The sequence below is a fragment of the Podarcis melisellensis genome (assembly GCF_964234715.1).
Source record: "Podarcis melisellensis genome assembly, chromosome: 2".
Lineage (NCBI taxonomy): Eukaryota > Metazoa > Chordata > Lepidosauria > Squamata > Lacertidae > Podarcis > Podarcis melisellensis.
The window spans coordinates 49,613,584-49,635,086 of NC_138529.1; the positions used below are offsets into that span (position 1 = coordinate 49,613,584).

Sequence of the window (21,503 nt, forward strand, 5' to 3'; positions counted from 1 at the left end):
GTACCGCTGCATGCAGGCACCGGGGCCAGACTCAGACAGCCGCTTCTGATTCAGACGTTATGCGGAAGTAAACAACAATTGGAAATCCATTTAACTTCCTAACGTGGCAAGAAGGAATAAGAGGGAAACTTACCAGAAATGGCCACTCAGACTTACACCAGCAGTGGCTATCCTAGTGATCTCTAGATATTGCTGGACTGGACACCAGTTCCCGCCCTCCCTGACCACTGCCCCTGCTGGCTGGGGCTGATGGGAGTTTGAGTCCAGCACATATGGTCAGCCACAGTTGAACCTTCCGGCCCTACAGGAATCTAGCTCACACCCTTCTCCCCTGCCTTTGCTTCCTTTCCAGACGGGTGGTAAGGAGCAAGGGCAGCTCTGCAGTCTCAGTTGAAGTTTAACCAGCGGTGAAAAGCCTCTCTTTTTTCAAGGGCACAGGAGAAAGAGAGAGAGAGAGAGAGAGAGAGAGAGAGAGAGAGAGAGAGAGAGAGAGAGAGAGAGAGATCCTAGAAATGGGGGGAGCTGCGCAGGTGGCTGGACCAGACGAGCTAGTTTGAGCAAATAAACCGGGCAGCGTCTCAGACCAGCGGACAGCAACGCGGCTGTAAACAACTTGGCAACCCATTTCCTCTTCGCAAACTTGCGGCGCCCCCCTCCCGCGCTCTCATTGTTTGGTAAGGTAGTGCGCGGGGGAGGCGGCGGATAAACACCCTGTTGATTATTGCCCCGTTCCAGTTTGCGCCGGGAAGCCTCCCCCCCCCCTTTATTTTTCTCCCGCCCTCTCCGGAGGTGTTTACAGCTGCGCTCCTGGGTAACCTATTGACCTCCCCGTCCGGCTGCGCTGCTGGGAAACCAGCAAGGCTGATAAGGCTCCCTTCTGGAGAAATTCCTGTTTCTTGCGCCAGGGCGGGGCAGAAGCTGGACCCCAGCGCGAACAGTTTCTCTGAAGTTTCCCTTCCCCGCCCCTCCTCGCCTTTCGCCTCTCTTCCCAACTGCGCGCCCGAGGTGGGAAGGGGAAGGGCCAGCCGGGAACAGGGGGGTTGAAGAGAAGGTCTGTAGATGAGCCTCCAGGTCAGTACCATTTGGTCCCTGCTGATTTCTCGTCCCCCCCCCCCACTTCCCCCGAGTCCTCCTCCCAGCCACCGTTTCGCTCCCCTCCCTGGCATGTCTTGCCTCCTGCCTCCCAGTGCAGCCAGCCGCGCAGGCGGAGGCAGCGTGTGCGCCCGGGTGGCGCGCTCTGCCCCCTGCGCTCGCCCGGCACCGAGAAAGCGGGCACAAAGAATGGAGGAGTCGCTCTTTTGGTATCCGGACTCCGGAAGCGATAGTCTTATGCTTGCATCATGGGCTGCTTCTCTCACCCTCTTGCTCCTCTCTCTCTCTCTCTTCCCTCCAGGGAAGGGCCGTAGAGCAGTGATAGAGCACCTGCTTTTCTTGCAGGAGATCCCAGCTTCAGTCCTTGTCATTTCCAGGTACTGTTGAAAAAGTTCCTTGTCTGAAATCCTGAAGAGCTGCTGCCAGTCAGTGCAGGCAGTACTGAGCTAAGTGGACCGATGGGTCAGATTCTGCACAAGGCAGATTCCGACATTCCAGGGTTCTGGAGCACTGCTTTAGCTGGCCTCCCAAGTCGCGTGGATGTCCTTCACTGTGAGCAGTCTTTGATATACACATTGTGTACTGTGGCAGTCACTGCAGATGGCACAGTCCACATGGGAAGGATCTGCAGGGTTCTGTGCAAAAAAAATTTAACCTTTCATGACTGGATATCGTTGCACTACCTGGAAGAACAAGAAATTGGGGATGCAAAGAGTGAATCCTTCCACTTCCTGCAAGAAATTCAGGGTTGTGAAGATCAGGGCCTCAGGTGGCAGAATGCAAGGGGTATTTGCCATGAGTGCCACAGCCAGAGAAGGAAGGAGAAGCGACTGAGGTGATAGAGGCTTCTGGGTTCTGGCAAGATCTCATGGGAGCCCTGCAAAACCTCACTAGATCTTGCAGGGCTCTTGCCAGAACCCAGGGGACAGGCTGCCCCTGGCGAAGATATCACCCCCCAACACACCACTGAGGCAGGTGAAATTGAAAGTGTGTGTTTTGACCAAGGCTATCCAATACAGTCGTGCCTTGGTTTTCAAACAGCTTAGTTCTCAAATGTTTTGGCTCCTGAATGCCGCAAACCTGGAAGTGACTGTTATGGTTTGCGAACCATTTTTGGAAGCCAAACGTCCGACGTGGTTTCCGATTGAGTTCAGGAAGCTCCTGCAGCCAATCAGAAGCTGCACCTTGGTTTTTGAACATTTCGGAAGTCAAACGGACTTCTGGAATGGATTCTGTTCAAGAACCAAGCTTAAAAGCTTAAAATTTAAGCCACTCAGGCTTGATCTAATCCCCTGATAGCACTTGTAAGCTTTACACCACAGTGGCCTTCCTGTGGTAGATGTAGCAAGAGAATCTGGACCAGCATGCAGTTCAGATGTTGAATAACTGTCATATATAGGCAAACATTTGCAAGGACATCTCTATATCTATCTATCTATCTATCTATCTATCTATCTATCATCTATCTATCACCTATCAAATATCTATCTAATATAGCAGATTCAGAATGCTTTAATTTGGGTCAGCCAATGGAATCTTGTTCATTTCTGCTCAGAAGGAAGTCCCACTGAATTCATTGGGGTTTTCTCCCAGGTAAATGTGCATAGGATTCCAGCCTTCGCATCCCCGCATGCTCCCTGAACTCCCAAGGACATGGGCTCAGGATGACTTCAGCCCTTTGTACACAAAAACAGGTAAAATGGTGATTTGCATAATAATCCAATGCATGTTTACTTGGAAGTCAATCAGTGGCCTAAATCAGCAGCTGTGATTGTAAGTAAGCACCAGGGATAGTTCCCATCCCCCTCTGGACAAATTTCATTGAATAAACAGGGATGAGTATGCATAATTGAAACGTTGAATCATATGAGCTACTGGAGCTATGAAAACTTGTTGAGGGAAGTTGAGATATTGCTAAATGCGTGGTAGGAAAAGAGGATCTGCTTGTCACTAAGAAAGGTTGCCATGTTGCATGGGAGTCATGACCTTCTCTCATTCCAGGCACTCTGACCCTTGGATTGAGCAGTAAGAGCTCCAGACCCTTAATGAATTGCACCTCTTTACCCTATAACTAAGGTACGCGGATGGCACTGTGGGTTAAAACACTGAGCCTAGACTTGCCGATCAGAAGGTTGGTGGTTCAAATCCCCATGGCAGAGTGAGCTCCAGTTGCTTGGTCCCTGCTCCTGCCAACCTAGCAGTTCAAAAGCACACCAGTGCAAGTAGATAAATAGGTACCGCTCCAGCGGGAAGGTAAACAGCGTTTCCGTGCGCTGCTCTGGTTCGCCAGAAGCGGCTTAGTCATGCTGGCCACATGACCCGGAACCTGTATGCTGGCTCCCTCGGCCAATAAAGCGAGATGAGCACCGCAACCCCAGAGTCGGCCACAACTTTTGAGTCTGATTGGATGTTACCGTTTCTTTGCAGTTTCTCTTTACCTTTCCTACCTTTTGGAAATAGAGAAGAAGAATATAACAAATAGCCCTTAAGTTTCCAGTGTTCACAACTTTAATATAAAACAGCAAGAAGATCTGGCCAGTTTATTATATAGCCATGGCTTTGCTTCCTATCAGGCTTCCAGCACAGAATCCAATTAACCTAGCATATCCTGCGATCTTCAGATGAAGGGTGTTATAAAAATTTTATATGAATAAATAACTAAATAAATAAAAATATACAGTGGAAAAGAAAATTTTATGTTAAAATCCACCTCTGTGGGATGTGTTTGGACAGCTACCTATTTCCAATACAAATACCTACACATTGAGATCATATTTGTGATGTTTGGTGAGGGTAAAGAGGAGGCTGTACCTAACCACCACCCACAATTCTGGGTACTCCATGCCCTACCCCCCCCCCCAATTTTTTTGGCTAGCAGTATTGTGTTTATCCACACAATTGCATCCAGGATGCTGTGTATTAGATAGGGATGGGTAATCTAACTTGCTTCACTAGGGAGGAGCAAAAATCCAGCACTCCTGCAGCTGTGGGGAAGATGTAAGAAATATGTGTGTGATGGAGATAGTCTGGTCATATTCATGACTCTAGAAATTGGCAAGCCAAGGCCTAGCAGTGGCCCCTCTTCCCCTCATGTTGGTGAGTGATTTTTATTACAGTGGTACTTCGGGTTATAAATGCTTCAGGTTACAGACGCTTCAGGTTACAGACTCCACTAACCCAGAAATAGTACCTAAGGTTAAGAACTTTGCTTCAGGATGAGAACAGAAATCGCGTGGCGGCAGCGGGAGGCTCCATTAGCTAAAGTAGTGTCTCAGGTTAAGAACAGTTTCAGGTTAAGAACGGACCTCCAGAACGAATTAAGTTCTTAACCCGAGGTACCACTGTATTATTATTGTGTGAGGAGGCATATGACTGTGGTTTGTTGAATTACCTGCTGCTGCGTGTAAATCTAAAGCCATGAATTCTTTTTGCATAAGAGGGTCAATAGTTTCGTTGAGGTAAAAAGGTAAACAGCTGTTTTGTTTTCACCCGGTAGTGATGGGGACAGGAGTTGAGAGAGGTCATTGTGAATGGATCCAGTATTATAAATGGAGAAGGGTGAGAGGGTCAGTGCAGAGAATGCAGCTTCCCCACTCTTCCTTTTTTTTTTTTACTTTCTGTTTTTCCATTGAGTGTGTTTGATTCCCATGGCTGAATGCCTTGAACTCTACTGACGTTAATGAGGGTTTTGCATGAAATAGATAGATCTTCTGATAACTGATAAGCATTCAGTTGTGACAGGAAAGGCGGCAGAACACTATCCCAAGTTCAAGTTGATTTTGAGGATGTTTTATCTTCCTGAGATGGGGAACCTCAGGCTTGGGGGTCAGATGTGGCCCTTCAGACATCTCTGTCTGGCCCTCAGAATTCTCCTCAGGCCACATCCCTCCCTGGCCTTGCTTCGTGCCACAGAAGATTTTTGCCTGACTGGAATGTGCCCTTGAATTCTGATAATGCCTCTTGCTTGGCTGAGTGGAAGACAAAGGGTGGTGCAAGCATACTCTCTTTGACCAGGCCTTTGGCTGATTGATATTCAATGCCCTTTTAAAAGGCATTGTGAAAGGGTGTGTGTGTGTGTGATTGGGTTGTCTTTGATTTTATTATGTATTTCGTGTTTTTTTAATATATTGTTATTTTATGTTGTGAACCGCCCTGAGATTTATGGGCATATGGCGGTATACAAATTTAATTAATTAATAACAACAACAACAACAACAACAACAACAACAACAACAATAATAATAATGCTGTTCCAAGGTACAATTTTTGCTCAGTCTACTATGGCCTGTGTCCCCACCCACCACTGGCATGTGACACTTGGATGGCTGCCCGCAAGGGGAGGTGGCCCTGGGGTGTGTGGCATGGCGAGAGTTCTATGGGCCACATAGACAGGCCTGAAGGGCCATATTCCCCCCCTCCCCTAGCCTGAGGTTCCCCATTCCTGCTTTATAAGGATGGGTGACTGCTTATAAACAATGGTTCTAAGGGTTATAAAATGTCCAATAGGAAACAATGCATTCCATTGGGAAGGACCTGAGGTAAAGGTAATAGGCAAAGGACCCCTGGGTGGTTACCGTAAGTCCAGTCAAAGGCGACTATGGGGTTGTGGTGCTCATCTCGCTTTCAGGCCGAGGCAGTTTGTCCACAGACAGCTTTCTGGGTCATGTGGCCAGCATGACTAAACCACTTCTGGCGCAATGGAACACTGTGACAGAAGCCGCTGAGTGCACAGAAACGCTGTTTACCTTCCTGCCATAGCGGTACCTATTTATCTACTCACACTGGTATGCTTTGGAACTGCTAGGTTGGCAGGAGCTGGGCCAGAGCAATGGGAGCTCATCCTATTGCAGGGATTCGAACTGCCAACCTTCCAATCAGCAAGTCCAAGAGGCTCAGTGGTTTAGACCACAGCACCACCCGCTCCCAAGAGGAGGACCTGACCATTCATGTAGAGTGTGCAGCTTGTTCTGGATGGGGTTGCAGTCCCCTTGAATCCACAGATCTGCCACATGGGGATGCTGCAGGAACCACCACTCCCAGTTTTCCAGGCGTGGGTAGACAGTGGTGACTTTGACCAATTTCACCTGTTATGCCAACTGACCCATTCCTGGATAAGTCACATTTGGCTCCTGTGATTCATGTCCTCGTCTCCACCAAGTTGGGCTAGTGTGTCATGCACTTTATGTGGGGCTGACCTTGAAGACAGACAGGTAGCTTTGGTTTCCCCAGAATGTAGCTGCTAGGGTGTTACCTGGAGCCAAGAGAATGGACCTTTTCTACCCATCATCGACCACCTGCATTGAGTTCCAAGTGGGCAGGGACTGAGATTTGTCAAGAACTGTCCCATTTCATCTAAGTGTACACAAGAACTCTCCAAGAGAGGCTCTTGTTGCTGGATATACGGTGGGTGCTCATGAAGGATGGAGTCTTTTTTATTGTAGAAGCCAAGTTCAGGAGGAGTCTCCAAACAGGGACATACTTGTCCCTGCCACTCTTGTTATTCCAGAAAGCTTTTCCGTAAAAGTGCCCTTTTGAGACTGGTTTCTATCTACCTCTTTCCATCACTTCATTTATGCTGCATGAGCTATGCTGTTTTATATTGCTTTTATTATATGCTGCTTTGGGTATATGATACATACAAAAGTGGGGTATAAATGATAGCGATGATAAAAGTTTTACTTGGAGCAGAGCCACGGAAATTAATGAACACAGTTAAGTTAAGTCGATTGATTTCAACAGGTCTGGTCTGAGTTCAACATTTTGAATTCTACCCAGTCTTTTCAATGTAAAACTCTCATTCTCCTATTGATTGAAATGAGAGGTTTTGCGATACAGTGTCATGGGGAACAATAGCTTGGATTATGTATTTTGGTTGCTAGAGAAGAGAAAATGGAGCTCAGGTTGTAGGAGCACTAATGAGAAAAGCTCTGACAGTGAAAAGGTTTAGGCTGGTCAGTTTCTGTTGCAGCTCTTGGCCTGCTGTTTTCATTTATACAGCAGGAGCAGATCACCTCCTGAAAATTATATCAGTTAAGATTTGCAGAGGATTTGATTTGCATAAGTAGTGTACCTCATTTGCATAACTCACAAATTATGCCATGCAGATGTGTGGGCTTTTCATGCCTGTCTTCAAGGAGGACCCAAACCAGCCTTTCAAGAGACATCTGGATTTTTCTTCACCACCCACCAAAGCTCAGAATGCCAGGAATGTACTGCCTGGCATTTGAGATACAATCTGAAGCGGCATGGAGGGCCGACAAACTAGTGGAGCAGGGGAGAGTTGAGGCTGGCTCGGTGCTGCCTCTTGGGACACATGCCCAGCCACACCTCCCACCTTCCAAATGCAGGGCGGCCATCAAAAGATGCATTGTGCATTGAGAGGCTGTTTCCCCAAAGACTAACAAGAGTACTTTTGATGTGGTGGATTGCATTGGTCTTGTCCCGGGTCTGCTAGGAAGGATAAACTGCTGGCCTTTGGGGCTGCATGGGCTGGTGGACACATGGGCTGCTGCTTTGGTGCCCCTTTCCAGAGGAAATTTTCACTGTGGTCCACAGGTGAGTTGCTCACAGCCTCCTTCTGTATTTGCCCTTTAGCCTTCTGTGGTATAACTCTGCAGGAGCCGTCAATCAGCACAGCAGAATAAGATCGAACAGGGTCTGTCAACCTAGCAACCGCTGCTTTGTTCTCGGCACTATCACCAGTGGTTGAGGGGGTAGAAGCACCCAGGGACGCGGACTTATAAAAAATATTGGGGGGGCCCGGGAAAGCTCATGAATAATAAATAAGCTCATGAATATGCAAATAAAGTGGCGCCGCCTCCTCGTGATCAGCTCCAAAGGAAATTGGGTGGAGCTTTTGCTCGGGAGGGAGGGCAGGAGGCATGCAGCCCGCCCCTCCCTGTGCATTTTGGGCTGGGGGAGGGGCGGCGATGGCGCTCTGCTGGAGGGGCGCCGGAGATTATTGGGGGGGCGGAGCCCCCCCAAACGAATTTTTGAGGGGGCTCGGGCCCCCTCAAGCCCCATGGAGTCGGCGCCTATGGAAGCACCCTATAAACAGGATGGTGTATCTAGGCTGCAAGCCTAATCAAAATTACCTGGGAGTAAACCCTCAGTGAGTTCTAGAGGATTTACGTTTGAGCAGGCATGATTAGAATTGTGTTGTTAATTCAGTTTATGTCTGCAGTACTGGACTCTTACAGCTTCCCTCATGGAAAATATGTTGCATGCTCCAATTCCGCCTTTCCTACTTCCAGCCATCAACAGATCGTAATCTAGTTTGCAGATGCTACTGCATTCTAATATCTATCTATCATCTATCTATCTATTATCTATCATTTATCTCTCTATCTGATTTAATTCCTTTCATGGCCAACAACTCACAAGCAGAATAATCTAGTTTTGTTGTATTGTGAGAAGAAATGGTGGTCGAGGATGATGCATGAGAGATATTTTTGGGTTTCCCTGTCTCTCTCTCTACACCAGGCACACTTTTGTAAACCTCTTAATATGCTCCTCCCTTGCTTTAGCCTGCATTTTGTCCAAATGAAAAAATGCCAACTTCCTGATCTTTTCTCCATGAAGATGATGTTCTTCTGGTTGTTTTCGTTAACCATTGGCTGCATCTTTCCTACAGCTCTACTCTGCAATATCCTTATTTATATGGGATGAACAAACCACATACAGTATTCCATTTGCAGTTACCCTGTAGGTTTATACAATGACATTATGATATGTGCCATTTTATTTACCTCTTCTACATCATTCCCAACACAGATTTTCTTGTTTTCATGGCTGTTATCTAGGCTGTCATGGTTGCGTCTTGATGTGGGGAAACTTATTTCCGTCCTCCACTTGACTAAGGGAGGTTCACGGTGATATACTGAGAAATCCTTGGGCAGTGATTTTTGGCCTAGCTTTAATAAAAGCTGAATATGTGAGTCAGATAATTAACAGTCCTGATTGGAGAACAATAAAGATACTGGCTTGTATCCAACACCGTGTGTGCAGAGTTCCACTTGTGCAACTGGACTTGCCCCTGCTCTCCCTCTGTGTCTTCAAAATCTGCTCTTTGTGGAGGGGGGAAGGGTTCCTCCAATCTCCTGGAGTAGATTTTGAGGGTGCATGCAGGGCTGAAAGGGAGAGGATGGGAAAATGCTGCTGCTTAAGCAGAAATCTGCTACACTGGTAGAACAGCACTGGATATGTCCCACCATATTTTTTTAATCCCTATGTAATGTTTTCTGTTTTGGATGGAGTATGGTGTGTGAGTTAATTATTTTAATTTGTGATTTTGAATGGAATTCAGTTGCAGGTACAATTCAGTGTGCCTTCTTCTGTCTTCTGTTTCCCCTTAAGCAACAGGGAAAGGTTTAGATTAGATTATGGCTCAAATTAAGACTGGTTCACATGTCCACATTCATCACTCAGTGACTACAGTACTTGGAGCCACTTCTGACCCTGGCTTTATTATTATTATTATTATTATTATTATTATTATTATTATTATTATTATTAATATTAATATTATTATTATTTCATTTATACCCCAAGACAGCTGTCATATAAAAATGAGAACTACTGGAAACATAGGGGGAAAGCCATTAAAAACAATTAGAAGTAAAACTATCTATTATCTCAATTAAAACCATACAAATAAGTACAACAGAAGCAAGCAAGCTCGTGAGCTTTGGCTTTTACTGATGCCACTCAATAGAGCATCAGATGCCTGGGGTCATGTGACAGGTATCTATGGCACAAGTGCATAGAACCAACCCCTAGCCTTGGATGTAAGGAAGAAGGCAGGCAGGCAGCAGCTGACTGAAGACGGACTGAGGCTGGTGGGGCACAGTGCCCCATTTGCCGTAATGAACCAGCGCCCACTGGATGGAACTTCTGTGTCACCTCAAAAATATACTTTTTACGGTAGAGTCCACTCATACAACCAGCTGCAAATCATCAAGCACAAGGGTTATCAAGTGTAAGGTACCAGAGTGGCACAGGATTGTGTGAACCTGCCCTAAGGCTGATGATGTCAGTCTGAAGCAGTAGAATCTACTCCCTCCATCTTTCCTCCACAGTCACTGCCAGTTTTAATTGGTAGTATACTCAAGCAATGAACAGAGACCACAATGCTCTGGGATTCTCACAAGAAGCTGTCACAAAATCTTGTTTTGATTGCAGTGTGACTGTCTCCTGATAGTTGATACTAACTGTGAAAGTAGTTTCGGTTCATCTGTCTAAGCAGAAGTAGTTCCTCCCTTAAAAGACTGTTGGGACTAAAATAAATAGCTAAGAAATTGTGGTTAAGAGAAATGGCTTCAGCCAGCCCTGTTGTGCAAATGTTGCACGAGAAAGGGAGAGGAAAGGTCCTATCCATTGTGACGGCAAAGGGTTAATTTATTTGCTGTCGTCATCTTGGGTGCATGGGAGTAAGACTCTTGGGGAGCTCTGCAATCAGCAATATCTTTTTATCCTGCATCTCATCTCATCTCTGGCTGCATGTGTTCCCCAGGTGAAGAGGCATCCTCTTGTTCATCCGATCAACCTGTGTGCCTGGCCAGTTGGTCCAGTCTGCAACAGTACACAGCTGAACCCCCAGAAAGATGGTTCAAAGAGGGGAAGATGGCATCAGGTACTGTTGAAAGAGCAACAACACTTTCTTCTTCCTTCCAGAAGTGTGTGTGTGTGTGTGTGTACTTCTGTATTGCAGTGAAGCCTGGACTGCCCCAGCAGTATTTTCCTGTAAAGTGAGTCTGAAGGACTAGCTCAGAGGAGGCCTGGTTATGTTTTGAGAATGGCTAAGGCACATGGGGACATATATACTAGCACTAGATGTGTTCTGTTTCATGGCTATGTCTATGTATATAACTCTGGCCTGTGTTTATTGATGCCTGTTGTGTGTTAGAATGATGAGAAATGCTATGGCCCTGTGTTAAATTGCATTTTAGAGCCATTTCATAGTTTACATGGAAAATTTGTTTCACTCTGGCTATACCAGCTTTACCCTAGCATTTTCCAGAGTAAGCACATCAAGTGTGAAAGGCAGATCCACATCCTTAAATATCTGTGGGTGTGTTTTCTGGGAGTCCTGATTTGCCACAGCTTTCCAGTATGTATTCTCCTGCCTACAGCAGCAAAGCCTGGTTTGCTGTGGGAAATGCTGGTGTTATGTTGGTGAAACCCTGACAAATGTGGTTTACACTCCTCACATGAACTCTGTTGTAGACATAGAGCAGTATTCCATCCATTCTGCCTTTTTAAGCGAAGGGACCTAATTCACACATCCTGTATAAGGCCCTTCGGCACTTGCCATTTACAGTTTCATAGGAGCCAATCCAGTTCTTTCAGATAAGCTGGGTTTTACATTAGAAGAAAAAGCTTTAATTATGTTGTTCCAAAATACTAGCTGAATAACAACATTGCCATGCGGCAGCATAACAAAAAATCCGAACCCCCCCCCCCCAGCAACTATACCACTATAAAAGGCCCTAATACTTATCCTTTGGATTTTGTACTTCTTAGAACTTTGCAATATAAGTAAAGGTAAAGGGACCATTAGGTCCAGTTGTGGCTGACTCTGGGGTTGCGGCACTCATCTCACTTTATTGGTCGAGGGAGCCGGCGTGCAGCTTCCGGGTCATGTGGCCAGCATGACTAAGCCACTTCTGGTGAACCAGAGCAGCACATGGAAACGCCGTTTACCTTCCCACCAGAGCGGTGCCTATTTATCTACTTGCACTTTGACATGCTTTCAAACTGCTAGGTTGGCAGGAGCTGCGACTGAGCAACGGGAGCTCACCCTGTCGCGAGGATTCGAACCGCCGACCTTCTGAACGGCAAGTCCTAGGCTCTGTGGTTTAACCCACAGTGCCACCCACATCCCTTGCAATATAAACATTGACTCAAAAAAGTACCAAAATGTGTAAACAAACGAACACCATATTTTAAGGTAAAATGCATTTACCTTAAAATACTGAGATAAAATATTGTTTAAATAGTGTTTTCATATAAAACATGTACAGTGCTACCTCGTGTTATGTACCATCCCCCTTATGAATGCTGCGGGTTACGCGTTCCGCTAACCCAGAAATTGATGCCCCTTGTTGTGACCTTTGCCCCGGGATGCGAGCGGAAATACAGTGGTACCTCACAAGACGAATGCCTCGTAAGACGAAAAACTCGCAAGACGAAAGAGTTTTTCGTTTTTTGAGTTGCTTCGCAAGGCGAATTTCCCTATGGGCTTGCTTCACAAGACGAAAACGTCTTGCAAGTTTGTTTCCTTTTTCTTAAAACCGGATTCCTATGGGAATCCGTGCTTCGCAAGACGAAAAATTCGCAAGACGAAAAAACTCGCAGAATGAATTAATTTCGTCTTGCGAGGTACCACTGTAGTGCTCTGGCAGTGCAGCAGCAGCAGGATGCACCATTAGAGAAAGGGTGCCTCATGTTACGAACAGACCTCCGGAACAGATTGCGTATGTAACACGAGGTACCACTGTATTTAAATATGAATTATTATTATTATTATTAAATCACAGATTATCGTGGAAAGGGGGCAGAATCAACTTATGATTGAACCAATTTGCCTATTGACATGGAATGTCCTAGGCAGTTCAGTGTGGCTTGTCATTTTATCTTTGATCCATCCAGGCCTTTTTCTAGACAGTGGCATGGGGATGGCAGGTTAAGTAACTGAACTGGCACTGGTAGGATGTAGCTTGCTACCTATAATAATTTACCGGTTTCACGCTCTGCCATTGGGCCATTTCAGTTGCTTGGGCAAATCTCCCATGCTGTTTTCACCCAGCTGTCAAAAGCAGACATGATGGCTCTGCTCTGAAACTCTCCAAAGCAAAGCAAAAAGCCTGCTAAATGAGCATCTACAGAGCTATATTTCCCCTGCTTGTAGCTGTAATATGGTTTACAGTTCCACATAAAATCAATTCACAGTTTGTTTTAGAGACTAGCAAAGCTGACAATGGAGCGGGACTGTTTAGTGAGCCTACTTATAAAAACATGCCATTGTTTGCAGCCCATATTTCCTGGCACACAGATCAAGTCCTGTCTAACCACTGACAAGACCCAGGTTTTGAACTCCTATTAGGCTTCCACAGCTTGGGAAGAGCTTGCTGGCTTTGTTTTTTTTTTAAAAAAAACAACAATAACACATGAGCCTCCAGCATCATTAACTTAATTGCTGCCTAAATTTCCTGATTCTAGGAGTTTTATGACTATGTGTAATGATGTGTGGAGTTGAATGAGCCTGGCTAGATTTTTCAGATTGCAGCAGTTATAGGAAATCTCCATTTCCCCCAGAAAATTGATGAGCAAACACTTATGCAAATCAACTCTCTTCCTCCAAGGAGTAACTAGGCGGCTCTTTCCCCCACAGGGTTGGTTTCTACAAAATCCCAGTTGCTGCTCAAAGCAAGAACAGGAATCCATGGAGGTTCAGGGAGACATCATGCTTACTCTTCCAAATGTGGCCTATCTTTTCATTTATTGAAAACATTTTAATCCCCACCTCTGTTCTTTGCTCAAGGTGCCTTACAAGGAGCCTGTCGTAAAAGATGAAAGAAAAACAAAAACAAGCAAGCAGCCATTAAAACAAATAAAAATAGCAGCAGCAAACATCACCACTCTCTCTTAGCAGCTCCACATGGGGCCATCTTTTGTGCTTATAGCCTATCCAGCTTCCAAAAGATTGCCTAAACCAGCCTCTGTCATCCTGGTACCCTTTGGACTACAGCTCCAATCAACACCAGCCAGCGCCGGGTTGATGTTCGAACCCATGACCTTGAGCATGAAACTCTTAATCTCAGGGTTGTGGGTTCAAACCCCACATTGGGAAAAAGATTCCTTCATTTCAGGGGGTTGGATTAGGTGAGCCTTGTACTCCCTTTCAGCTGTACAATTCTATGAATCAGGGTTTTTTAATGGTCTCAAAACACATATTTAATGGACTTTGTGGAACAGGCAGTACATAAATAAATAAATGTTAAAAATAATAATTTATGGTTGCAGTCCTGTACTCAGTGGAAGGACATCCCAGGGATAATAGGACAGAGTGGAACTCCTCAAGCAGAGAAGGAAATCTGCCCTGGGAAGCCTCACAGTTGCAGATACAGAAACCATCAGTGCTCCATTAGTGGTAACGAAAAAAGCCCACTCATTCTCCAACACACAGGAAGGGAGGAACTCTGGAGGCAGCTTTCAAATACATTGTGGGTTACATGCATGGCCTCTTAACAAGTTTTTAACTTTCCTTTTAACATGTCCAAGTTCTTTCTTAATTTCAATAATTCACAGCCCTCCACCCACTTCATCTCCAGAACATTCAAGGTGGCCATTCTTTGTGTGTGTGTGTTTTTAAAGCCAGTTAAAATAACACATCGTTTATCCCCAGAGCATTACAACAGCCCAATCTAAGGGTGCAGCATGCCAGCCCCTGCTAAGCGATCACCAATATATTCTGTTTTTAAAAATATTCTGTGGGAACTGTTTCTTCCCCACTCAGACCAGATAGCCTGGCCCATCAGTAGTAGTCCTTCCTTTCTGACATCCATGTGGATGTACCAGATCTGTGCCTTTCAAATTCATGAGCAGAAAAGATATGTAAGTCAGGGCTGGAGCCTCTGAGTCCAGTAGCAACACACCTGGTAGGGTGGAGCTGAGGAGCCTGCCTCACTGTTACTTCTGTGAAAAGCACTGCGGGGTGGTGAGGTCAAGCCCACAAGGATGCACTGGCAGGACCACTGCCACCAGTCTTGCAGTCCCAGCCTTGACACCACCCTGTTCAGGTAAGTGGCCATAGCGATGCTGTTTCGAGGGTGGCTCTGTGACTCTTCCCTACCACATGGGCTGCTCCTGTTTGAGTCAGTGCCAGGAACAAAAGGAAATGGTGGTGGTCCTTTGGTGAGAGATTTCCCATTTGGGGAAGTCACTAGCAGAGGACAGGAAATGTTTGGGTTGTGTGGAATTTAAGTCCATGCTCCAGCTGGAAAGGTCTTAAGTAGCAAGGCTTGGGAAGACTTCTGTTTGGGACTGCAGAAAAACTGCTGCCACTCATATTGAAGTCCCTGGGGTATTATATATCGCTATATCCCCTTTCACAATGCCTGTAGTTTACCAGCTGTGGTCACATGAGCCCAATGGTGCACTTGAGGACTTCCCTTCATGCCCAACAAGCCTCCCCTCTTGTCATGAGGTGGTGACAGTGGTTACTTGAAAAGTACCCAGCGTTGAAGGAGGAAGTTGGGAGAGTAAAAAGGAGGGCATCACTTTTCATGACTCAAATCGGCTCCTGATCAGAAAGCAGAGGAACTGAGAGGGTAGGAGGGAAGGGAGAGAGATCTGGGAGGTGAAGGAAGAAAATGGAATGGCCACATAGGAGAAAGGGGTCAGATGGGGGGGGGAGGAGAGGATATACACTTTCCTATTGGAATTGCACATTTCCCCCCCACAGTCTTCCCCCCCCATCAAATCACAGATCACATCTGCCTCCATTGACTGAAGTGTAAGAATCTGGTGCTTTCTTGTTCTGCCCTGGTGCAAAATCATGGATCTGAGGCACAAGTATCCCTTCAAAACCACCAAAACGACTAATAGTTTACCTCTGGGCACACAGATGTTTTCTGCAGTTTGTTGGTGGTTTTGTTGTCATCCTATGCTAAAGTCATGAAACTCAATAGGAATCTATGCCTTGGGTCAATGGCAAGCAACAAATGTATGATTTTTTAAAAATCATTTACAGTGATAGAGTACTTTAATTTGATGTGTCTTTTTAGTGATCTCATGTAAAATAATGCAGATTCAATGTGATATGTTTTAATTTTACTGGATCTGACTTTGACCCTGCTCTCCTGGAAAAACAAAGTGTGTGTGTGTGTGTGTGTGTGTGTGTACGTACGTACACTTGAGCTTGTTTCCTGTCTGTCTGTCTGTGTCACGGTGGGTGGTGACGTGGCCCCGGGGAGAGAGGCAGGCACAGGGGAAGGTACCCACAACACTCTTTCAACATTCCAGATATGCCCACGAGCCCAGAAAGGTTGGTGGCCTCCTGTATTATGCCCTTGCTTTCCCTCTTCTAAAAAAGTTGACAGTGGTCCTTCTGCCTACATGGTGACTTGTCAGGTAACCCCAGGGAACTGGATCCAGGAAGTCAGTCTGCACAAATAGGAGAGGGCACTCTGGAAACTGAGTCCGTGTCACTGGCTGTAGGGGAAGGGTTCCCAAATGGTAAGTGTTTGTCTAATTGCTGCCTTTTGTTTTTAACACCTGTAACTAACGAGCCAGCCCTCGAGATCATTTATCTGGAGGAGATAATGACGTAGTTTGCATTGCATGACTTATTAGCAATGCAGAAGATTAAGAAGGAAAGGGAACAGAGTTTATAGCAGGCCAGTGTCTGTAATTCCAGGTGTCAATGCAGAAGACAGTATGAATGGGACAGTGATGCGCTATTGTCTGACCTGTACCACCCAACATCTTTCCAGGGGCTAACAGCATCCATAGATGGTGCATAATTCCATTTAGGTTTAAAGGGACACATTTCACTTACTGTAATTATAACAAAAACAACACAAAGGTTCCACTCTCAGACATATCCTCAGATAGCCACCAATTCCCATGTGATAACTTATTATGAATTGGGTGTAAATTATTATTTTTTGCAACAACATCTAAATGAATCTTCATTGAAAATGCTGCATGAATCCTGATGTGGGGTATTTATGAATGGGGAAGGTGAGCCAGAAGCTGCCAGGCACTCTTTTGGAATTCAGGACTTCAGTGAGGGTAAAACCTCTTACTTCAGTAGCTGGCACTTTAACTGGTGGCAGTTTTTGTAGAAAGATGGAGTAACAAAGAAGTCTGGCTGGTCTCAACAAGACGGATAGTGATTCTCTTGGGGAACATAGCCAAGGTGACCCTTTGCCATTCAGAGTATGCTAGACTGGACCTGGCAAACATGTTGTTGCTGTGAGTTGACTTGCCTGTCCTACAACCCAGGAAGCATTTCAAGAAACAGCATCTTCCACAAGTGAAATAAACTGAATGCTTTAGTTCCAGTGAGTTCCAGTGAAAGATCAGGAGGAACAGTGCAATGTAAGCCCTGCCAGATCACCTCTCCTGACCTATCCTGAAGCCACATTGCCTGTTCCAGTGCTGAGCATCTCAGTTCACTCCCGTTTTTCCCCCTGAAGACACCTGCTATTTGAGATGGGGAGCTTGTCTCCAAAAACTGTAAACCCACCAGTCTAATCTGTGGAATCTAACAAGGTGTGATGGGGATTTTGATTACATATCTGTAGATGAATGATAGAAACATTCAATCCCCCTTGATGCTCACTAATGCTCACAGTTAGGCTAAGTAGAGGTGGTCCATGCAGAATGCTGGACAAAGGTATCTAGTGTTTTATCTTCTTTAATTGCCTATCTCTCTTTCTCTCTCTTTTTAATTTTAAAGAGATTGCCCTCTCATTTTCTGTCAAGAGTCGCTCGGGACAGGGCCCCAATCCCCAGCTGCAGGAGACAGCCAGAAAGAAGCTGTGGGCCTTAGAAAATGACGACAAAGATGTCTGTGCTCTTTTCAAGGTAAAGTTGTTGCTATTACTTCTTAAGCGCCTCATGGGTAGCAAATTAGGAATCTGTCCTATGCCAAGTCAGGCCATTGTGCCATCTTGCTCAGTATTGTCTACTCTGTCAGCAGCTCTCCCATGATCTCAAACCGAGGGGTCCTTCCCATGTCTGGTGTTTGAGATCTTTTAAATTGAAAATGCCAAGGATTTTCACCTAGAATCTTCTGGGAGCAAAACATCTGCTCTAGTACTGAGCCATGCTTTTGTTTCTTCACATGCCTGCATAAAGCAGTCAGAGGTGAATTGCCAGCTTTTATTATTCCTGACATGCCTGTCACTGTAACTAGGTGACAATGTGACGGCATTGAGTGTTGGCATCACGGCTGTCAACAAAGCTCTTGGATCTGTAGTTGCAAAAAGAACAATCAGTCCCCCGCCTGGGCAACATATAGCTCAATATGGTTAGATTGATCCTATAAAAGGAAAAGGTTTGGAGCCCACAGATTCCCTTTATCCCTTCAATCACACTCATAATCATATTCATAATTATTTTCGCATTCACATCTGTGTAACTATCCCTGCTCCAAAGTGACTGGACACTTCAAGTTTTTATAACTACAAAACTTGCCACACAAATAATGTTGACAAATGTACCCAAGAAATGTTGTATGTTTTTTTTTATCATTCATTCATGGATTTTTTTAATGCTTATTTCTTTCCTTCTTTTATTCCTCCTTTTTTGGTTTCTTCTTGTTGTTGTTCTTGTTGATAACTATAATAATACAATATCTCAATCAGAAATATTTCATTTTGCTGTTTATTTTCCAAATTGAGATTATATAAATGCCACACATTTTCAATTTATTAAAATTGAATGAAAAGTTATTTAAAACTCAGAAAGCTTTTTTTAAATTAAAAAATCCCCACCATTATTTAAATTCCCCACCATTTTTAAATTCCTCTTCACATTATTTGCAATACCATCTTTATTCAAAAGAGCTCAGGGCAGTAAACATCCAATTTCTGCTTTAAAACCTTCAAGGAAGGAGAGTCCGCAACCTCCCGAGGGAGACCGTTCCACTGTCAAACAGTTCTTACTGTCACAAAGTTATTTGTGACATTTAGTTGGAATCTCCTTTCTTGTAACTTGAAGCCATTGGTTTGAGTCCTATCCTCCAGAGCAGGAGAAAACAAGTTTGCTCTATCTTACATGTGACAGCCCTTGATATATTTGAAGTTGGTGATCATATCTCCTCTCAGTCACCTCTTCTCCAGGCTAAACATGCCCAGCTCCCTGAACCGTTCCTCATAGGCTTGGTTTCCAGACCCTTGATCATCTTGGTTGCCCTCCTCTGTACATGTTCCAGCTTGTCAAGATCCTTCTTGAATTGTGGTGCCCAGAACTGGACACAGTATTCCAGGTTACACTATACTACTGCTGATGCAGCCTAGAATAGCATCAACCTTTTTTTACTGCTTCATCACACTGTTGGCTCATGTCAGTAGCTAATCTCTCTCTATGTAGGGCAGGGTTGTATTGTCTTTCTGTAATCATGACCCTTAATCTACAATTCAAATTTCAAATGCCATTGTTGGATGAAGAAGAAGAAGAAGAAGAAGAAGAAGAAGAAGAAGAAGAAGAAGAAGAAGAAGAAGCAGAAGCAGAAGCAGAAGAAACACAGAATATAGCACATGTTCATTCACAACAAAATTCCCATGGTCTTTCCTGCTTTCCTTTTTTGCAGGAGCTGTCAGCCCGGCTGGTTTGTATCCAGGCACAGGACAGTCGCTTTCTACTCTCTTTCAGGACCATTGAAGAAATCTGGAAGTTTTCAACATACTTAGCACTCGGTAGATCACATGGAACTGAGGGGAGACTGGCTTTCCACCAGGAGAGCTTGAGGGTGGAATGTGGGGATCATTATATAAGTTGCTGTGGGCAGGACTAGACTCTTAAGATATGAGAGAAAGAAAGCTTCTGTCTCTGTGTCTCTTTTCAGTATTTATATTGAAAAAGGTCCAGTTTCACACACTGCTCCCCCTTTCCAACAAGGCAAGGCTGGGGTGGAACGAAATCCACTCTGATGATACCATGGCTCATGGTGTCAAATGAGACACTACAAGGAAGAGAGAAAGAAACAAGGCTGAAGTGGTTTCATTTCCATATATAAGAGGCAGTTTCAACCCTAGAAAGGTTGTAAAAGATCCATGCATAGCGAAGAGCTGGAAGGGAGGATCAGACAAGGGCACATGGGTCAAAATTATGATGTTGTAAGCATAGGAAAGTGAAATTAATTTGTTGATCAGCTAATTGATTGGTTATCAAACAAGAGAGAAGGGGGTGGCAGTGAGAAAAGGATGCACACATTTCATTTGCCCATGGCCCCAGACACTACTGGGTTTGGCCCTCCCTACCCCAACAGGCAGCCTTTGACAAATTATCCCTAATGGAGTGTGGCCCTTGACAGAAAAACATTCCCTTCTTCTACGTTATAGGATTTTTTTAAAAAAAGCTTATTGTGCTTTAAAATTTTTGTTTTGTGGTTTTATTATTATTATTATTGGCTTATTTGATTTTTAACTACTTCTGAAACTTCCTGCTGAGAGACGGCTTGTGTAAGTTTGAGAAATAAATAGAACGTTTTTAGTTTGGCCCTGAGGCTGTGAGGCGTGGGCCTGAAGAATGACCGACATTCTGTGTCAAATGTTTTACCTGAGAAAACCACTGCTGCATGATACGTTTGCATTCTTCCTTTTTTATTGTGGATCAGGCTATGTGGGCTGCTGTTTGGAGCATCTTCTCTTCACCCCTGAGTACTGGCTGAACTGTGCTCTGGTGGAGGACACCGAGATAACTGTTGCTCTAGACGAGGATCACATGGCCACTATGTACTTAGGTCTTCTGCTTCAGGAAGGTGAGAAATATGAAGCCAGCCTTACAGCTCCTCTCCAAATATCCCTTTAGGAGTATGTTTTGGATTCGTAACACTGCATATCTGTAAGGTGGGCCCTTAAGTGGGTTGCTCTGGACTTATGTTGACAGGAGAGGGAAGGCCGGAGTGGGACCATGCAGGTATGAAGTAGGTAGATTTTGGAAATGGGTCCTACCTGCCTCAAACCCCAAAATCTGGTTCTGGTGAGAGGAATAAAGGTAAAGGTACCCCTGCCTGTACGGGCCAGTCTTGACAGACTCTGGGGTTGTGCGCCCATCTCACTTAAGAGGCCAGGGGCCAGCGCTGTCCGCAGACACTTCCGGGTCACGTGGCCAGCGTGACAAAGCTGCATCTGGCGAGCCAGAGCCGCACACGGAAACGCCGTTTACCTTCCCGCTGGTAAGCGGTCCCTATTTATCTACTTGCACCCGGAGATGCTTTCGAACTGCTAGGTTGGCAGGTGCTGGGACCGAGCAGCGGGAGCGCACCCCGCCGCAGGGATTCGAACCGCCGACCTTTCGATCGGCAAGTCCTAGGCGCTGAGGCTTTAACCCACAGCGAGAGGAATAGTCCCCAGCAAAAGTGTGCAATAGACAGGTACTATTTACTTAGATCCTATAATGTAACGTTCTCTGGGTGGCTTACAGTAAATAATATATGAGATAATATATAAAACCATAACATTACAGAAAAACTAAAATTTAAAAAGCTACCAAAAAATTGCCTACTCCCCAATTAAAACACAGATATACAAACTGAGAAAGACCCAGATTATCTCAATTACTTAAAATGTTTGAGTGACCAGGAAGGCTTTACCTCTCTCCGAAAACACCATGAAGATGGTGACAGGCTTTTCCATATGTAACAGGGGCACCAACCCTGACCAAAGACTACCAGAAAG

General features: G+C 45.2%; 1 protein-coding gene across 6 annotated transcripts in view; it reads left to right on the forward strand.

Moving 5' to 3' along the window:
* Window positions 1-558: 558 nt before the first annotated feature.
* SH3TC2 (SH3 domain and tetratricopeptide repeats 2) overlaps window positions 559-21,503 on the forward strand; it is a 45,390-nt gene continuing 24,445 nt past the window's right edge. For 2 of the 6 annotated variants that reach the window (XM_081900028.1, XM_081900027.1), the window contains exons 1-6: window positions 7,558-7,647; window positions 10,604-10,723; window positions 16,225-16,329; window positions 17,558-17,685; window positions 19,415-19,520; window positions 20,441-20,584. In XM_081900028.1, the coding sequence (XP_081756154.1) occupies window positions 7,593-7,647; window positions 10,604-10,723; window positions 16,225-16,329; window positions 17,558-17,685; window positions 19,415-19,520; window positions 20,441-20,584 (658 nt within the window). In that variant the 5' untranslated portion in view covers window positions 7,558-7,592. Of the gene's footprint in view, window positions 1,072-1,393; window positions 1,470-2,697; window positions 2,787-4,047; window positions 4,189-7,557; window positions 7,648-10,603; window positions 10,724-16,224; window positions 16,330-17,557; window positions 17,686-19,414; window positions 19,521-20,440; window positions 20,585-21,503 lie in introns of those variants that run through there. The other 4 variants (XM_081900029.1, XM_081900031.1, XM_081900030.1 and 1 more) reach the window with 4 other exon arrangements.